We start from the raw sequence: 19,243 nt of genomic DNA, 5'->3' as shown, positions 1-19,243 counted from the left end.
TTTTGAATTACAGTAGTGGGTTAACCAAGATGCCGTTTCTCTGCCGATAAGGTGCAGCCAATGTGTGAAAGAGGCTTATAACACACCCACAATTGAAGAGCCTTCTGACTATTTCTGAAGATGACAAGACTGAGTTCTAGTGGAAGGTGTACAGAGAGAAGAGAAGCCAAGAGACTTAAATCTCCTGTGGTGCTCCTGACCACCTTCTTAAACACACAACCCTTCAGTCTCACAAATAGTGGTCTGTTTGTCAGGTAGTCAGTAATCAAGGCGCTTGTGGAGGCAAGCACCTGGATTGAAAATAGAGTCCCCTTTATTTTTAGGGACTCTTCACCTCACTGTTGGAGACCCAAATGGGAGATGTTGGTGAGGCTATGTTAAGATCCATGCCTGATGTGCAGGTGACACTGTGGAGCTGTGACAGGAAAGCTGTGGCTCCAGGGAATGTGTAAGATCCATGTAGCTGGAGGCAGATAGGGAGTGTTGTTGCATGAGTGTTGTTCTGAAGCTATCTCTCCAAAAGTGTTTTGATCACCGGTTAAACAATCGATATATAGGTAGAGGCAAAAAGTCTGATTTTCTTCATGGATGGTCAAATTTTCTTCAGGGAGAATGAGTAGAAGAGCTGCATGTATCTCTCACATTTGCATAGAACAAATTTGAAGTTTTATTTTCTGTGGTAGAGCAGGTGGAAAACTGTTGTAGCAGAGAGGAAGACGTAGTTAAAATCTCCAGACACTGCCACGAATGCATTAGGGTGCTGTGTTTGTAACCTGGCCATAGTTAAGTTGCTGACATCACAAATAGTGGAGACAGCAGCACAGGGTAAAATATGTGTTGGTACTTGACACAGGTGAACTCTCTCAGTGGATTATATGCACAGAAACTCACAGCTATCAGCTCAATGTCCCAGGCATAGATCTTCTCCCATCAGAGTGACATGTCCAGGGTTACACAGTCTTTTGTTAACTAGCACTATAATACCTCCATATATACATTTCCCACTACTTCTGATGTTTCTTTCTGTCAGTATAGTCGAAGAGCTGGTATATACTCCTGAAGCCAATTTCTGGTGAAAGGTCAGCAGGAATCCTCATAATTTTTCTGCTGTGTCCTCACAAGCGCGCCTAGCTCATCTATCTCATTTGCTAACTTACCCATTATGAGAAGAGATTGTTTAAACCTTCTCTGTCTATTTCTCCGTCTTGCTCCAGCCCTTCTCTTCAGTTCAGCAAGGAATAGTTTCTTGTATATTACTTGGCTTTTGGAAAGCTCAAAAAGCTGCTTCCGTTTGTAAACAACTCCTCCAAGAGAACTCACACAAGCAGTATAGTTTCTCAACAATATACAAAATATGCACAAAATATGTACAAAATATTCGGAGCTTCTGCAATTTTCTTGTTTTAACAATCTTATCTGGAATGTCTTTGACTTGTCAACTTTGTCCTTGCTGCCATCCTAGGGCCTCAGACAAAGATGTCTCCATTTCATCAAATGGCTGCAGAGAGGCGCCTGCTGGATCCTCAGCCTTGTCTGCTTGTAGTGCCAGCTTGGGAACCAACAAAACATTGTTTTGTCCTTTCACGTTTCACCCAAACTGGAATTACTTCACTGTTGAATGGTTTTAGCCTATCATGGTGTATTATCTTGCTGCACTTTGATCCTTGAATTTCACAAAGGACAGGACCATGGTATACCAAAACAATGAATAAAACTTTCCAAGTTGCCTGAAGCCTGGGGCTCAGTTCTTTTGCAGTGCGGACAAGTCCTCTTGCAGTATCTTATACTTTTCAAGTCCTTTCTTCAGATTGTACAGGAGCTACATACATTTGATCAGACTTGAGCTCTGCAGTGCCAGCCTGAATTTTTTGTGGTTGGTGAACTTCCCTGCCAAGCATGAGCTTGGGTAGGAAGCCTGGGAGACTGGGTTCAGAAGCTATTCCTTAAGTACAGGCAGATGATGAGATTAATAAAACAACAAGTGTGCCAACTGAAGAACGGGAACCCAGGGGTCCACGTAGAGGCGGGTCCCAACATGCCCCCCTAGGTTCTGAAAGATAAACAAACACCAAAATACAAACAAACCAGTGCCGGAGTATTAGACGACGATGTTACTGTTGTTGTTGCCGCCGTCAGAAAGAAATAAACAACGCGATGGAGAATGCGCCGTTGTGCATCGCGTTTGTGCCATAACCAGCTCACCAGAAATGTAGAGGGACGTAGCTTCATCTTGCTCTTCGTTCGCCATCTTTCTCGAATGCCTTAGTTTGTTTGTTGTTGGTGGTGAAGACGTCAACAGGAAGTGACTCTATTAGCGATAGTTAAAATGGGTACAGCGCCACTTAGCTACTGTGGCATTGCATGCTTTGTGCCAGTGATTCGCCATGTAACAAAGGATAATTACCCTTGCTCAGATAAGGAGATAAGGAGCATAACCCAATGCATAATATAATCAAGTTAATCTCATCATGTAAACCCACTGTGTGTCTTCCTGGTGTGGAAATCCCCCATCTGTGTCTTTGAATCAACAATAACACACAGGAATGTTGATGGGGCCTCCCAAAGATTAGGTTCCACATTCGATCCACACTTGAGTTCGCTACAGTATTTGTGAAGCTGAAAGTGACCTTCAGTCCATGCTTTGCCTTCATTCCATCTCCTACTCCAGCATTAGGAAAGTAGGTCTTATGTAGGTCTCTCGTATCACTTTCTTCAAAACTTTGGAACAGCTCTTTAGAGAACTTTTCCAGAGTGCCAAAATGGACTGTATTTATATAGGGCTAGTTGTCTAGTTGATTGCTGAAAGTGCTTTTACACTACAAAAGCCACATTAACATACACATTCATTCAGCACTTTTTAATCTATGCAGTGTTATAGGCTACACAATTAGTTTTCTCTATCACATGCATTCAAAGAGACAATATGGGGTTCAGTGTCTTGCCCAAGGATACTTCCACATGTGATGCAGGAAATTAGAGGATCGAACTTGTTAGGAGGGTCATTCTGTTGGCACCAGGACCAAGGGTCAAAATAGATGAGGCTGGAATCAATGAGTCTTTAATGGAAAATATTCTTTAATACTGTGTACACAGGGTCATACAGCTCGCATTTGTCGGATATAAGACCCCAAACAAAGAAACCAGGTCCTGTTTATACTCTCAGGTTGTGTTGTTTTCACCGCAATACTTCTATAGGAAAAGTCCAGACATACTGGTGCTTTGTTGACATTTCAAATGTTTTCCTATGAACCTACTGGAGCCATATTTCACATTGGTGACCCTTCAAGTGCCATGTCGCATCAATCAGGTCTGGGTACTCAAAGAAAACTATAACAAATACTGACCTTACGAATGACAGATAACTGCAGTCCTGACCTGAGCTGCAGTCACCCTTAGTGAAGAGAAACCTGAGTAATGTTTAATATTTTGACTGATAAAGATATAATAAAGGCTTAGGTTGACCACAAACTATGCAGTGGCAAAGGGGTATGTAATGTGGGAATGGTTATTTATCAGACTTTCTTCTGTAACATGTAAAAGGAATTTAAATTAAATGCCCTATCTGCAAAGCTATAAGATTATTTTCTTACACAGAATTAGGTCAATTGTTCAAATATTAGTGTGCATCTAAGAATGAACTAGTCTAGTTTTGTCGTGAACACATATGTTTTTTTTTCATGATTCAAGTAACTCTTGATTTTTGTGTGTGTGATATATGTTTTGCAGATGGATTCGATTCGACTGTCAGAGCAGAAAACTACATTAAACAAGAGGCTAGCAGACACAGAATCAGAAAATGCTGTGAGTTAAATAGAAAACTCTATGTACTTTTATGTAGTTTTCTGCACACTGTTTACACAGTGTCTGTGTCCATATAATTATTTCTATGCACATTTTCCAAATCCATACTGTATAAACTGGCTGCATGGTGTTTTGGTTAACACTGTTGCCTCACAGCGAGAAGATTCCTGGTTCTCGGTTGGGGACTTTCTTTGTGGAGTATGCATGCTCTTCAATTGAATGTGTTTTTTTTCATTCTCCGGGAAAGGCCATGGTCCTGATGGTCGCTCAAGCGAGAGTTAGGTGGCTAAATTTATCCAGTCTATCTCAGAAAAAGAAGACTCAACTCCTTAACGTGACCATGGACCCGAAAGGCTTATTTGGCCACAATGCTTCAAATGAATGCTGCAAGATGAAGCACTCCAACTGTGTCTTCCCAGGAAGGTGCCACCTCCACTGCACCCCGTCAGACATTTTTCCAAGTTGTCGCCCAGCCTACCACATCCCCAAACGTCAATCTCAGCTGCAGTTAAGTGAACGTGGTCATGGAAAAACCGCCGGAGTTCAAAAGTGTGTAGGCAAAGAAATCTTTTGCCTCCAATGTGCCACCAGGAAACCAAGCCATCCCCTCCTCACTGTGGATGCCAAGTGAAGAAATGTGCTACTTGTGGTGCCGTCACCAGGGAGGGAAAACAGGATCAGCCAGACACCTGCTCCCTTCCCTTCAAGAAACATTCTGTTCCTGTACAAGTTCATGAGGGCACATTCCAAGACCCCCAAAATTCTGCTGCATTGGCAATCACAGCCCACAGCGATGTCAAGAGTAGGACGATTGGACCTGTAGGACGATTGGAGAGCTTTTTGGAGCCACAGTCCCAAAAGCACACACCAGTACCAAAAATTCTCTCCTCTCTAACTTAAAACTAAAGTTTTACCCAGGCATCCATCCAGGCTCCTGGCTGAGGGCGCAGCCACAAAAGAGACATTTTAAAAACACCGGTGGCACAGCAGGCCAGCCCTCCTACTGCAAGTAGTGCAGTGAACTGAGCTGCTGCAGCATTCTCTGCACACACAAAATAAACACCTCACCGTCTGCTAACAGGCAACGTAAAGCAGTGGCGAGCGTGTGTGGCGTAGAATGGGAAATAGAGAATATAGACAAGGGTTACAGAGCCCAATTTTCGGCCGTCGGATTAAAAAAGTGACAGATGCTGAAAATCGGTGCAGATAATTGGCGCAGCTGATAATCGGTCGATCTCTAATCCTAACTCAAATTATGACATTCATAGGCCTGTCTCTAGACTAAGTGTTCAGAACGCATCTCTCGGTGGAAATTGTGAGAGCCTTTTTGCATTGTCTGACACTTTTCCACAGAGGGGGTTGATCAATTTCGGGCTGCGTCTCTAGCTACTGGCTTTGATGGCATCAGTGCTGGAAGTTATTTTATTCAGCCGGCTGTACCCGTTTCAGCAGTAGGTCATGTCACTCAAACTGAGCCCACTGTGTAAGGGTCACCGCAGTCTTCTAGGCTGCATGTGCCCTCGCTCTGGAACCCTGGTGACACTCAATACTTCCTGTAATCAGATGTTGCAGAACCATCCCAGTTGCCTCTCTGACATGCTGGGGAGCCACATACAAAGACAGGACAGTAAATGGCTCATGGAGCTTACAGATGCTATCAGTTCACATAAACTGTATTGGGCTTCTGACTGTCTTGTTAAAAACATTTTCTGCCCTTTCCAAGAGGGCAGTATGATCTGGTCAGAACCGACAACACCAAAGTGGTGGTATTTATCAACAGACAAAGGGGTTACGGTCACATCATTTGCACTTGTTGGCACAAAGTCTGATAATGTGGAGCAGCTCTCACCTATTATAGCTGACAGCCCCTCATGTACCAGGCATATTGAACCAGGGAGTGGACTTGCTGTCCAGAGCCAGCCCTCACAACAAAGATTGGAAACTTCACAGCATGTGGTGACCTGAACATAGAGCAAATATGGCCGGGCATCCTCTTTGCATCAGAGGAGCCCACTTTTTTACTCCCTGACCAGTCAGAGTGTGCTACTGAGGCTGGACACTCTAGCACACAAGAGGCTGTGGGTCCTCCTGTACACTTTTTCCCCATTAGATCATCATCACTCCTACTCTTGCCAGGGTGTGGAAGGCATGCCACACTCTGATTCTGATTGTTCCCTGCCAACTGGGGAAACACTGACTGACAGAGATCTTTCAGTTACTGCACAGCCAGCTGTGCCCTCTACCTCTGCTCAGGGATCTCCTGTTACAGTTGTGCTTAAAGATTTTCTAGTCTCACTTGGAGGCTCTATGAGCCTGGCCAGTGAGAGTTTAAATCTATCTGACTCTGGGCTTCCACAGAATGTCATTGACACCACTCAAAGTACCAGAGCCCTCTCTACGAGTTATATGAAGCAAATGACGTGCATTTGAGGACTGGTGTCTAATAGCAGGCGTGGTGGCTCTCTATAGCCCTCTTTCTGTCATTCTGATGTTTCTACTAGGGCTGTTGGAAGAAGGCTTGGCTTTCTTTGCTGTCAAAGCATATTTAACCACTACATGGGCTTGTTATATAGGCTTTATAAACAAAACAGTGGCTCGTCATCTGTCAGTTCACGAAAGAGGCACAACGCCTCCATCCAATAACAAAGAGCTTGTTTGCCCCGTGGGATTTACCAATGATGCTTGACGCACTGTTACACCCACCTTTTAAACCACTGCAGCAGGTTTGAGGTTAAAATGCTCTCCTTCGAAACGGCTGTGTTTCTTGTGAGTGATATCCATGCATTGTCAGTTAACTTGTCATGTATGCAGTTCTCAATAGGAGGATCTAAGGTTTTATTAAAACCCCATTTTTAAATGCTTTTGCTTGATTCTCTGAAACCGGCGAGGAAATCAGCAAGGTATCTTATCAGACCACTGTTCTTACCTGGAGCAAGGAAGAGGTGTGTTTTAGACTGAGGAGAGATGGTCACATCAGGCTCTTATGGAAAGAGGAAGTCCCTCCTCTGGGTAGCAGGCGTCATTCTGTCTGCCAGAAAGGACTGGTTTAATGTAAAGAAGCTTCTGAAGACCCCGTATAGGAGTGTGTCCCCATAGTGTAATACCTCACAAATTTTTCAGAGAACGGGGGTTCATTTCTTAACCTACAGTTTCTCCATGTCTGCCAAGGTGAACGGTGCACTACAAGCATGTTGGTTGCTTTGGCTAATGTTGCCCAGCATTCCAGTCTCTTAAGTCAGTCGAGTTCTTGTCCAACACTTTTGATCAATCTAATACAGTATATAAGACCTCTATTGAAGTCCTGATTACATTGATACACTGGCATGCTGTCAAACCGGAAGTCTTTTTCATGTATTTTTTGTATCATTCAATTTTTTCATTTATCCTTGTTAAACATGTTCCCTCCCTGTGAATGAAATTGGATGTCTAAAGCTTGACTTGTTTTTCCTTTCTTTAGCATCTTATGGCGAAACTTCAAGAAAAAGACAGAGAGGTTAATCAGCTATCCAAACTTTTAGATACTGAAAAGGTATTGTGAGCACAACTCTGGTGCCGTTTGTGATGCTTTCTTGTCTAAATAAATCTCTGTCAGATTCCTAATATCTCTCTGAGCATTAAATCTTCTACTTATATTGGTCAAAACTCAATAGATAATTCTGACTATTTAATGAAATTTGGTTTGTATTAACTAACTTGCATGGTTTTGAAAATTCAGGACAATGCTAAGAACTCATCTGAATTGTTCAAGAGTCTGGAGTCAGCAAGAGCTCATTTACAAGGACAGTTACGTAGAAAAGAAGGTGAAAACAACCGCCTTACTGTTGAGATAAAGGTTTGTATTGTAAATTAAGCTTTGAAAATGTTGTCAGTACGTTTCAGTACAGAATTTAAAGACCAATTGTGGTGATACTTGTGATACACAAAGGGAAAACACAAAGAATGAACCCAGCTGTAACCTTTTTTTGTTTGTTTTTTTTGTCCTAACAATTGGTTTAGAACCTGAAACAGGCAGCCAGCCAACAGAACACAGTCATAGAGTACCTTACGGAACAGCTTACGAGACTGAAGCAGCAGGCTGGCACTGACCGAGAGCCTCTAAAACGAGCCATCCAAGCCCAGAAACTGCGAGCTGAGTGTTGTGAGGACACTGCATGCCAGCTTAGTGTTCAGCTTCTGGAAATGGTAGGCTGTCATTGAGCAGGCACACTTTTTTGTAGCAAAGGGCTTCTTTATCTGAAATGTAATCACTCTTAAAATCCACACTAAGTTAATGTGCTTGTGCTGGTGTGTGTAACAGATTCGAGAAAAAACTATCCAGTGACAAAGAAGTACTTTTGAATGTTTTTCCTCAACAGGAGAAGCAACTAGCAAATGCACTGTCGGCAGCTGAAACCTGGAAAAGTTGTCATGCCGAGGAAGCAAAGGAAAATAGTAAATTGGAGATTGAACTGTCACTGCTGAATAGGTAACTGCAACTTTTAAGGCATTCAGACATGGTTGATGGAAAGATTTAGCTCAGTTTTTTTAGATTACATAAAAGAAGTCATTCACATCTGAAAGATAACTGAACTATGACATACATAGGAGTCAAGGCACAAGTGACAGTTTAGAATATGAAAAGAGTTTTAAGTGGTCAGACACAAAACATAATTTGGTATTCCTGTTTAGAAAACTTATAAACCTCGATGTTGCTGTTTAGTCAGAGAATTTTCGTTTCAGCTCTTGAACTGTGGCTGTTATCCGTAAATATGTCAATGGAAAATTTATTTTTTTTAAAACAAAGAAAAGTAACCATAACTCATAATGAATATTTCGTAAGTAAAAGTCTAGTTTACTTCTATAGTCTAATATCACAATTTCACCATTTACCAAGGCCCTTTACATTCTTAACCCTCTTAATGGGAAGACCATTTTAAAGAAAGGGACCATTGTCTGGATGCTCAGACATAAAAAAAATGTCTGTGTTCAGAAAGAAAAAAAAAATTCTGGAATTGAAATACAGGATGTTTGGCTCTTTCAGAGAAGTTACTTGTGATTATACCATGGTCTGGGTGAATACTCAATTCTGATTGGCTGGATGTTGTAGGTTAAAAAGTGATAATGGACACCTAGGAAAGCTTGGTGACAGTTATTATTGCGCTGGCTCAAACGCTAGTTGGTAACCATGGCAACGGAGACCCACACAAGGAACACCTAAGACGGTTCATATTTGCCAGGCCATCCTCTGTGGGAACTGAGGAAATTCTACACACACCTCTACTGGGACGACTTCATCGACACGCATGGCTGCAGCACAGTTCATTCACTCCGGTAAGAACCATCTTACCATCTTACTCAAAGTCGTCGTTCACATTGTTAAAATGTTATAAATATCCTGCCATGTTGCACAAAACTATCAGCAGCAAACTCCGTGCGAAGTTAGCTGACTGTCACAGAGCAAGGAGTAAATAAACTGTGCTCCAGGGGGGCGTGTGGATGAAGTGGTCCCAGTAGAGTGCCTGTGTAGAAATCCCTCCGTTAGCTCTCCTATAGCCGCAAGTAGCCACATAACAGCACCTATGAGCTAACAGAGCTATAGCACACGTTCATTCATTTATTCGGCTTAAAGTTTTGGTGAAATAAAGACAGATAATGCCTTATTTAGAGGCTGCATCGTCTTTGCCCCGTTCACTCCGTTATATGGATATAAGCTGATCGCGAGTTATCTAAATAACTTCCGAAGGACGCCAACTTTCACCAAACTGTTCTCGGTGAGTAGATAAACGTATTTCATGCCAGAAATAAGGTCTAGGTTTAAAAATACCGGAGTTCCCCTTTAAGTCAGACCCTTCACCGATCAACTGGTCGCTCTGGCCACGTTCCTTGGCAACGCCTGCTTAGGGAGATATTAAATTGTCTGCTCAGCTGTGACTAGTAAAAACAAAACAAAACAAAACAAAAAAATCAAGATTTTAAGTCTAAAACACAATAAAGTATTAATGATTGATTGAATATTTCTTTCTTTCCTAAGTGACCATGGTATAAGCGGGATAATGCCCTTCGAGGTGTCCATTAACAGAAATGAATGGACTTCGCAGAAGTTGGACATTTCACACCTCCACGCCGTCCATTAATTTCTGATAATGGACACCTCGTCGGGCATTATCCCCTATGTATTAGTTACATGCAGATGGAAAATGTTGCCAATATTACATTTCACAGATTATTATTACTTGCAAATTCCAGATGCATTTCAAATTGTACAGTCCATGCTCATGCATGGGTTGCAATATGGTGGCCTAACTTGACATGAGAAAAGATGGCATCATGTGGCTTGTTGAAGCTTGTATGTCACTAATTTGATAAAAGTTGTTTCCTTGTAAGACAAATGAAACACCATCTGAAAGGGTGGTATCAGAGAGAAGTTTAATGGAATCCTTCCCACTATTATCATTATAATGTATCATCAAGTACAGCAGCTTTAGAAGTATCTTTAGAACCTGATTTGTATTTAGATGGCTTCTGCCCAGTTGATCTCTCTGAGCTAACAACAGCAATAGTCTCTTCTAAACCATCAACTTGTATTTTAGACCCAATCACAACCAGACTGTTCAAGGAAGTTTTCCCCTAATCAACATTTGATTAATCTGTCTTTGTTGATCCATTTCCAATCCAATCCATTTTATTTATAAAGCACATTTTAGATAAACACAATGGTTCCCAAAGTGCTGTACAATAAGATAAGCACAATAAAACATAATAAATAAATAAATAAATAAATAAATAGACTGTCCACCCCAGATAAAATATCTGTGCACCTAAAATCAACGAGCTACGTAGTATTAAAAGCCAAAGAAAAGAGGTGTGTTTTAGGAAGAGTTTTGAAATTAGACAGTGCTCCTCACTGTCTAAGGAGGCCTGTCTAATGTCAAGTGGCAGTTCGTTCCATAATTTTGGAGCTACAATGAAAAGTGCTCGATCCCCTCTGAGCTTCAGCTTTGTTTTGGGAACCCTCAGGAGCAGCTGGTCAGTTGACCTGAGAGATCAGCTGGGTGTGTAGGGGTGCAGAAGTTCAGGGAGGTATGATGGGGCAAGACCATTTAGAAATTTAAAAGCAAATAAAATAATTTTAAAATAAATTCTAAAATGCACGGGTAGCCAGTGGAGTGAAGCTAAAATCAGTGAAATTTGTTCAAACTTCCTTGTGCCAGTTAAAAGACGTGCAGCTGCATTTTTTACCAGTTGAAGATGTGCAATGGAGGACCCACTGACCCCCATATGAAGTGCATTGCAGTAATCAAGCCGAGTGGTCACAAATGTATGTTACCCAATTACTTGGGTTTCAAAGCGCTGTCTCTGGAGAAAAGGTTTTATTTTTGCAAGCCGTCTTAGCTGGAAGAAGCTTGCTTTCACCACAGCTTTAATATGGCTGTCAAACTTGAGATGCACGTTGACTTTTACACCCAAATCATTAATGATAGGTTTGGCATACTGTGCCAAGGAACCCAGGTCAACTGAGGGGGTCACACAGGTGCCACCAAAGACCATCACTTCAGTCTTTTTTTCATTAAAATGTAAAAAGTTTAGAGCCATCCAAGTCTTGACATCCTCTAAACAGTTTAACAGTGGCTTAAGGGAGTATGAATCAGCCTTCTTAAGGGGTACATAGATCTGGCTGTCATCAGCATAACAACGGAATAGAATGCCGTACTTCCTGAGAATGGAACCGAGTAGGAGAAGGTACAAAGAAAATAAAAGAGGGCCCAGCACTGAACTCTGTGGGACCCCACACGGGTAAGCAGCAGTGGAGGGACAGAGAGTCACCAAGGCTGATACAGAATGTCAGAGGAGAAAGGTAGGACCTGAACCATTTCGGTGCTGAGCTGCTCCAAATCAGGATGTCACGGTCCACTGTTGACAGGATATGCAACTCAGACTTTAAAAGTTTCTGTAATTAAACCTTTACTTAATTAAAAAACTTACTCTTGATTCAGAAGTGTTGGCTTATTATCGACCTATATCCAATCTCCCTTTTTTGCCTAAAGTTCTTGAAAAAATAGTTGCAGCTCAACTTTGTGATGGTAAATGGACTTGTACTTGTATAGCGCTTTTCTAGTCTAACTGACCACTCAAAGCGCTTCACTACATGCCGCATTCACCCCACTCACACACACTCATACAGCATGTCTTACGATACATAACTACATGCTTTTTCTAATCACTCATACACACATTCATACCCAAATGATACACTGGGAGGCAACGTGGGGTTCAGTGTCTTGCCCAAGGACGCTTCGACATGTAGCCCGGGGGAAGCCAGAGTTAAACCACCGACCTTCCTATTGGTGGGCGACTGCTCTTCCTCCTGAGCTACAGCCGCCCCCATGATCATTTACATAGAAATAATCTGTTTGAAGAGTTTCAGTCAGGATTCAGAGTGCATCATAGCATAGATCATAGCAATGATCTCCTCTTAGCCTCTTATAGCGGACTTGTGTCTGTGCTTGTCCTCTTGGATCTCAGTGCTGCATTTGATACTATTGATCACAGCATTCTGTTACAGAGACTTGGACATGTTATTGGGATTAAAGGAACTTCATTAGGCTGGGTTAAGTCATATTCATCTGATAGATTCCAGTTTGTTCTTGTAAGCAAAGAATCTTCCTCACACAACGGGGTAAGTCATAGAGTTCCTCAAGGTTTTGTGCTTGAACTGATTCTTTTTATTTTTACATGCTTCCATTGGGTAATATTATTAGACAGCATGGCATAATTTTCCATGTGACAGAGTGAAAGAGAAAAAATTCAAGAAACAAAAACACGTTCAGAGATCTTATTATTAGATATTTTCCCTACAGAGCACTTCACTCCCAAACTGCAGATTTACTTATGGTTCCCAGAGTATTTAAAAGTAGAATATGTAGAATTTAATTAATTGGATTTGATTGGCTTACGATTACAATGAATTGGACTCTAATTGGCTTTAATTGGACTGTAATATTGAAGTGCCTTGAGATGAGATTTGTTGTGATTTGGCTCTAGATATATATATCCATCCATCATCTGCAGCTTATCTGAAGGGTCGGGTCGCGAGGGCAGCAGCTTGAGCAGAGAAACCCAGACATCCCTTTCCCCGGCCACTTCCTCCAGCTCTTCCGGGGGGACCCCGAGGCGTTCCCAGGCCAGCCGAGAGACATAGTCTCTCCAGCGTGTCCTGGGTCTTCCCCGGGGTCTCCTCCCAGTGGGATGTCCCCGGAACACCTCACCAGGGAGGCGTCCAGGGGGCATCCTAACCAGATGCCCGAGCCACCTCATCTGACTCCTCTCAATGCGGAGGAGCAGCGGTTCTACTCCGAGCCCCTCCCGGATGACTGAGCTTCTCACCCTATATCTAAGGGAGAGCCCAGACACCCTGCGGAGGAAACCCATTTTGGCTGCTTGTATTCGCGATCTTGTTCTTTCGGTCACTACCCACAGCTCATGACCATAGGTGAGGATGGGAACGTAGATTGACCAGTAAATAGAGAGCTTCGCCTTCTGGCTCAGCTCCTTCTTCACAACGAGCCTGCAGAGCCCGCAACACTGCAACACTGCAGACGCCGCACCGATCAGCCCGTCAATCTCACGTTCCATTCGTCCCTCACTCGTGAACAAGACCCCGAGATACTTGAACTCCTCCACTTGGGGAAGGATCTCATTCCTGACCCAGAGAGAGCATTCCACCCTCTTCCGGCTGAGAACCATAGTCTCGGATTTGGAGGCGCTGATTCTCATCCCAGCCGCTTCACACTCAGCTGCGAATCGCTCCAGTGAGAGCTGAAGGTCACGGCCTGACGACGCTAACAGAACCACATCATCCGCAAAAAGCAGAGACCCGATTCTGAGGTCGCCAAATCGGACACCCTCAACGCCCTGGCTCCGCCTAGAAATTCTGTCCATAAAAGTTAGGAACAGAATCGGTGACAAAGGGCAGCCCTGACGGAGTCCAACTCTCACCGGAAACGTATCCGACTTACTGCCGGCAATGCGGACCAAACTCTGACACCGGTCATACAGAGACCGAACGGCCCCTATCAAGGGGTCCGGCACTCCATATTCCCGGAGCACCCCCCACAGGACTCCACGAGGGACACGGTCGAACGCTTTCTCCAAGTCCACAAAACACATGTAGACTGGTTGGGCGAACTCCCATGCACCCTCCAGGAGCCTGCCGAGGGTATAGAGCTGGTCCACTGTTCCACGGCCAGGACGAAAGCCACACTGCATCTCCTGAATCCAAGGCTCGATTATCCGACGGATCCTCCTCTCCAATACCCCCGAATAGACCTTACCAGGGAGGCTGAGGAGTGTGATACCCCTATAGTTGGAACACACCCTCCAGTCCCTTTTTTGAAGAGGGGGACCACCACCCCGATCTGCCAGTCCAGAGATACTGTCCCCGATGTCCACGCAATGCTGCAGAGGCGTGTCAGCCAAGACAGCCCTACAACATCCAGAGCTTTGAGAAACTCAGGACGGACCTCATCCACCTCCGGGGCCTTGCCACCGAGGAGCTTTTTGACCACCTCGGCAACCTCAGCCCCAGAAATGGGAGGCCCCGTCTCCGAGCTCTCCGACTCTGCCTCCTCCGAGCACGTGTTGGTAGGATTGAGGAGTTCCTCGAAGTATTCTCCCCACTGACTCACAACATCCCTAGTTGAGGTCAGCAAAGCCCCGTCTCCACCATACACAGTGTTGACTGTGAGCCGCTTCCCCCCCTGAGACGCCGGATGGTGGACCAGAATCTCTTCGAGGCTGTCCGGAAATCGTTCTCCATGGTCTCACCGAACTCCTCCCAAGCCCGAGTTTTTGTCTCAGCAACCGCCGAAGCCGCAGCCCGTTTGGCCTGCCGGTACCTATCAGCTGCTTCCAGGGTCCCACTGGCCAAAAAGGCCCGATAGGACTTCTTCTTCAGCTTGACGGCTTCCCTCACCACTGGTGTCCACCAGCGGGTTCGGGGGTTGCCGCCATGACAGGCACCGACCACCTTACGGCCACAGCTCCGATCAGCCGCCTCGGCAATGGAGTCACGGAACATGGCCCATTCGGACTCAATGTCCCCCACCTCCCCCAGGATATGGTTGAAGCTCTGCCGGAGGTGAGAGTTAAAGCTCCTCCTGACGGGGGATTCCGACAAACGCTCCCAGCAGACCCTCACAATACGTTTGGGCCTGCCAGGTCTGATCGGCATCCTCCCCCACCAGCGGAGCCAACTCACCACCAGGTGGTGATCAGTTGACAGCTTCGCCCCTCTCTTCACCTGAGTGTCCAGGACGTACGGCCTCAAGTCCGACGATACAACCACAAAGTCGATCATCGAACTGCGGCCAAGAGAGTCCTGGTGCCAAGTGCACATATGGACACCCTTATGCCTGAACATGGTGTTCGTTTTGGACAGTCCATGACTGGCACAGAAGTCCAACAACATAACACCACTCTGATTCAGATCGGGGGGGCCGTTCCTCCCAATCACACCCCTCCAGGTCTCACTGTCATTACCCACGTGAGCATTGAAGTCCCCCAGCAGAACGAGGGAGTCTCCGGTAGGAGCACTCTCCAGTGCCTCCCCCAGGGACTCCAAAAAGGGTGGGTACTCTGAACTGTTGTTTGGCACATAGGCACAAACAACAGTCAGGACTCGTCCCCCTACCCGAAGGCGGAGGGAGGCTACCCTCTCGTTCACTGGGGTAAACCCCAATGTACTGGCACACAGCCGGGGGGCAATAAGTATGCCCACACCTGCTCTGCGCCTCTCACCACGGGCAACTCCAGAGTAGAAGAGAGTCCAACCCCCCTCTAGAGGACTGGTTCCAGAGCCCAAGCCGTGCGTCGAGGTGATTCCGACTATATCTAGCCGGAACCGCTCAGCCTCGCGCACCAGCTCCGGCTCCTTCCCCAACAGAGAGGTGACATTCCACGATATATATATATGTATAACTTAATTTAATTCAAAGACCTGGAACACTTATTTAAGTGCTGTTCACTTCTGATCAAATCACAACTATAGTGCAAACTCCAAATATCATGAGATCAATAAACAGGTGCAGTTAGAGGAAGAATCTGATTTATAGCTGGATTTTTTTTTTCATGAGAGAAAATATGTTATATGTTCTATTATATGTTACAACAGCCATATATCAGAGCTGACTGAGCAGCTGCAACGTACAGAGGATAAAGGCAGATCCGAGAGAGAGGTCCTGCTGGATCACGAACATGGACTGACCACAGAGAGCAATACTGCCAATCTGGAGAACCAGTGCCTTAAGGTGACACAGCTAGCATTCCACAAAAAAAGCTGTGACTGATTTAAGTCAGAATTTCTACTGTTGAATGTCCTGATCAGAAGTTCTACATATTTGTTATACATTTGTCTTGTGTGGTCTCCTTCATATCTTAATTTTTGATTATTATGGATTTTGAATTGAATAAATTGTCAATTAAAATTAAATCAATGGACTGTCCTGCTAATCTAATAAGGGGATGACACATTAACTGATATTGTCTGTTGTCTCAGGCTACAACGTCTGCGGTGGAAGAGAAGCTAGCCTTATCTCAGTCAGAGCTTCAGCATGTCAGATCTTCCATAACAGAATATGAAAGCCTATTGGACAGCTACAAGATACAGGTATGTGTAGCTACATTTCAACTTCTTTATTCAGGTTTGACTCCAGAGACAGTGTCGTATTGTGATACAGTATTATTAACACAGATAATGCTCCTGCTTTTAACTTTATATAGGTTGAAAGAACCCGAGCTGAGACAAATGAGTATTGTGCTCGTCTGGCTCAAACAGAGCAGGAGGCCCAATCAGTCCGGGAACAGCTTGACCAGGAGATAGAGGAAGTACGCAGGGAGCTCCTTGGCCAGCTAGCAGAGCTGGAGCTTCTACCTGAAGCCCTACAATACTCCCAGGTTCAGCTGCAGGAGATTCAGGAGAGGGAGCATGGCCAGGAGAGACACATCATAGAGCTCAAAACAACCCTGACTGATCTTTATTTGAAGGTCACAGCAGTCTTATGCATGAAGTTCGAGATAGCATCACAAAATATGCATTGAAAATAAGTATAAATATAGTTATAGCAAGGTAGTTATCGCTCCAGAATGTGGAAAACAACTTTGATTTCCACTCCAAATAATTTTCCAAGACTTATATCTTATGTTTTTATTAGATGGACACCCAGGGTTTTGAAATGGTGCCTCTGAAACAGAAGAACAAGGTATTACTAGAGGAGAACAAACACCTTCAGCAGCAAGTACAACATTTGGAAAGGTTTGTCACCTCCTCTGCTAACCACACTTGCTTTGGCACCATCCAGACCATATGGCACATTCGTAACCTAATCCTAGTTCTTACTGTTACGCTTCTTTCCGTTATAACACTCTTTACCTGATAAGTTTCATTAATAATGTTTACAACCACTTACACAGCATTTATCTATCACTCTCAATTAAACAATGAAAGACTGTTGAACAGTAATGGATGTACTCTGAAAGGAAAGTTTAGCTGTCTGATTGATCTGGTTTCATCAACAGACAATGTAGTAAAACGTTGCACACCTCTTTCAGGTTGCACGTGCTTCAAATCAGCGTTATATTTGTGATCACTTAAGTAGCCTGAACCTTGTTTCAAGTAGAAGTAGCATAGAGAGATCTTTGAGGTCTTTTTTTACAGATGAAGCTCCTGAACCAAACTAAAATTAGTTTGATTGGCTGCTATGGGCAAACAGAAGCGAAATTAAAAAATCCACATGATAACTTTTGTGCGGCTTGGTCTGAAGATTCTATGTGTCAAATCACATAGAAATCAGGCAATCTGCATGACCTGAAATGCTTTTTGAAGGTTTTGAAATTCAAAATGGCAGAAAATCCAATATGGCACAAATTACATCATAGTAAACTTGTCTTGATTCAGGGATTCCAACGATACCTCATTTGTGAAATTTGGACCAACGGGTCAGAAAGTTATACAGCTGATTACACTTCAGACTTTGACTTGTTGGTGGCGCTAGAGTTCAGACATGAACCTTAAACCATTTTGTGTAAATCGGACAAAGTATCATACAATCATCATGGCTTGTTTATGACAAAATTCAACATGGTCGCCAGATTTGCATGGATCACACAGTTGTAATGGGGTGTCTGAGAGTATCAGTCAATAGCGTTTACGTCACTTTTGCCCCGCCCACAACCTGGCAAAGGATAGCGGTGAACACTGCGAAAACTGAATAAAAATGGATCATCAAAACAAACTGAGGTCAGTTGGACTTGACAGTGATCCAGACCAGCTCCCCAAAACCATCTGGTCCATGGACACTGATATTTGGTCAGAAATTGGGTATCCGGACATTTATATGTACCTGATTTCAAGGCCAGGTGAACACACTGCAAAGCCTAAAAGCACACAAAAGCCTTGACGCTTGGTAATTTTTTAAGGTGGGATTTGTTGGCAAAATGAAAGTGATGAGAACATTGGTGGATATTCTGGTGGTCTGTGGACAGGTTTGTATATAAGTTATATATGTTTCCATTTTTTTATAAACTGAGTTAGCTACTGTCAGGCATTATTTGCTTGTAACTGACACTGCCATTCGATAATTATACTTGAAACACAACCAGAGAATGAATGAGCCACCCTTGAAACCTTGGATAGCTGCAGAGACAGGGACAGTTTTGACAGCTCATTGTACATGTATGGCAGAACTTGGAGAGACGTGTTCACATGCAGCAACGTTGATGTTTGCAGTCATGTCTGGGGTGAGGCTGCGTGATGACACGCCATGTACTTCACTGCCATGTCGGTGGCTTCAGCCAATATAAACAAAGAAAATCGCCTGCCCTGAACTGTCCTCTATAGATATTACATGTCCCAGAACGCAGAGTGGAAAGGTTTTAGGTCAAGTTGACACGAATGTGGTCAATGAAACTACATCAAGCAAATCCAGGTTTCGGTGCCTGGATTCCAGCTGTCTCTCCGGATCGCAGCGATCCATTGCTGTCTCTTTTCTATTGCTTTAGGTAGCCTGTAGAAACTCTGCCCTGACCCCTTTGACAACCTGTTTGTACAGTCGATTGCACAGCAGCTCTTCCCCATTTCCAATATCCAATATAATTGAATATTTAAAAATTTGGCGGCTCTGCCACTCGTCTTCTGCCACTTGGTGGGTGTAACCGCAGTGACGTCCAGGTACTGTTACACCACGTGCATACCCTCTATACTGGAATTAAGGTTAAAGTCCAAAGCAATATGAAGATAATCATAATGATCAAAATGTCGGAAAATGCAATTGGCGTAAATTGACGTGACCGTGAGTTGGACTCATCTTGATATAAGGATTCCAACGGTACCCCATTCGTGAAATTTGAACCAGAGAGTCCAAAGTTATACAGTTCAAGCTGTATGATATACAGCTTGAATGCACTTCAA

The 19,243-nt window shown here is 43.9% G+C and overlaps 1 protein-coding gene across 1 annotated transcript in view; it reads left to right on the top strand.

Annotated features, from left to right (window-relative positions):
- odf2a (outer dense fiber of sperm tails 2a) overlaps positions 1 to 19,243 on the top strand; it is a 42,861-nt gene that overhangs the window by 9,907 nt on the left and 13,711 nt on the right. The window contains exons 10-18 of the mRNA XM_072371554.1: positions 3,727 to 3,801; positions 7,259 to 7,330; positions 7,517 to 7,633; positions 7,798 to 7,983; positions 8,157 to 8,266; positions 15,950 to 16,085; positions 16,334 to 16,444; positions 16,558 to 16,821; positions 16,989 to 17,089. Coding sequence (XP_072227655.1) covers positions 3,727 to 3,801; positions 7,259 to 7,330; positions 7,517 to 7,633; positions 7,798 to 7,983; positions 8,157 to 8,266; positions 15,950 to 16,085; positions 16,334 to 16,444; positions 16,558 to 16,821; positions 16,989 to 17,089 — 1,172 coding nt within the window. The remainder of the gene's footprint in view (positions 1 to 3,726; positions 3,802 to 7,258; positions 7,331 to 7,516; positions 7,634 to 7,797; positions 7,984 to 8,156; positions 8,267 to 15,949; positions 16,086 to 16,333; positions 16,445 to 16,557; positions 16,822 to 16,988; positions 17,090 to 19,243) is intronic.

Source organism: Leuresthes tenuis, unplaced genomic scaffold (genome assembly GCF_036924035.1).
Source record: "Leuresthes tenuis unplaced genomic scaffold, fLeuTen1.0.hap1 SCAF_19, whole genome shotgun sequence".
In the NCBI taxonomy this organism is placed as follows: Eukaryota; Metazoa; Chordata; class Actinopteri; order Atheriniformes; family Atherinopsidae; genus Leuresthes; species Leuresthes tenuis.
Note: the sequence above shows the minus strand (reverse complement) of the source record. Positions and strands in the feature narration are given on the sequence as shown.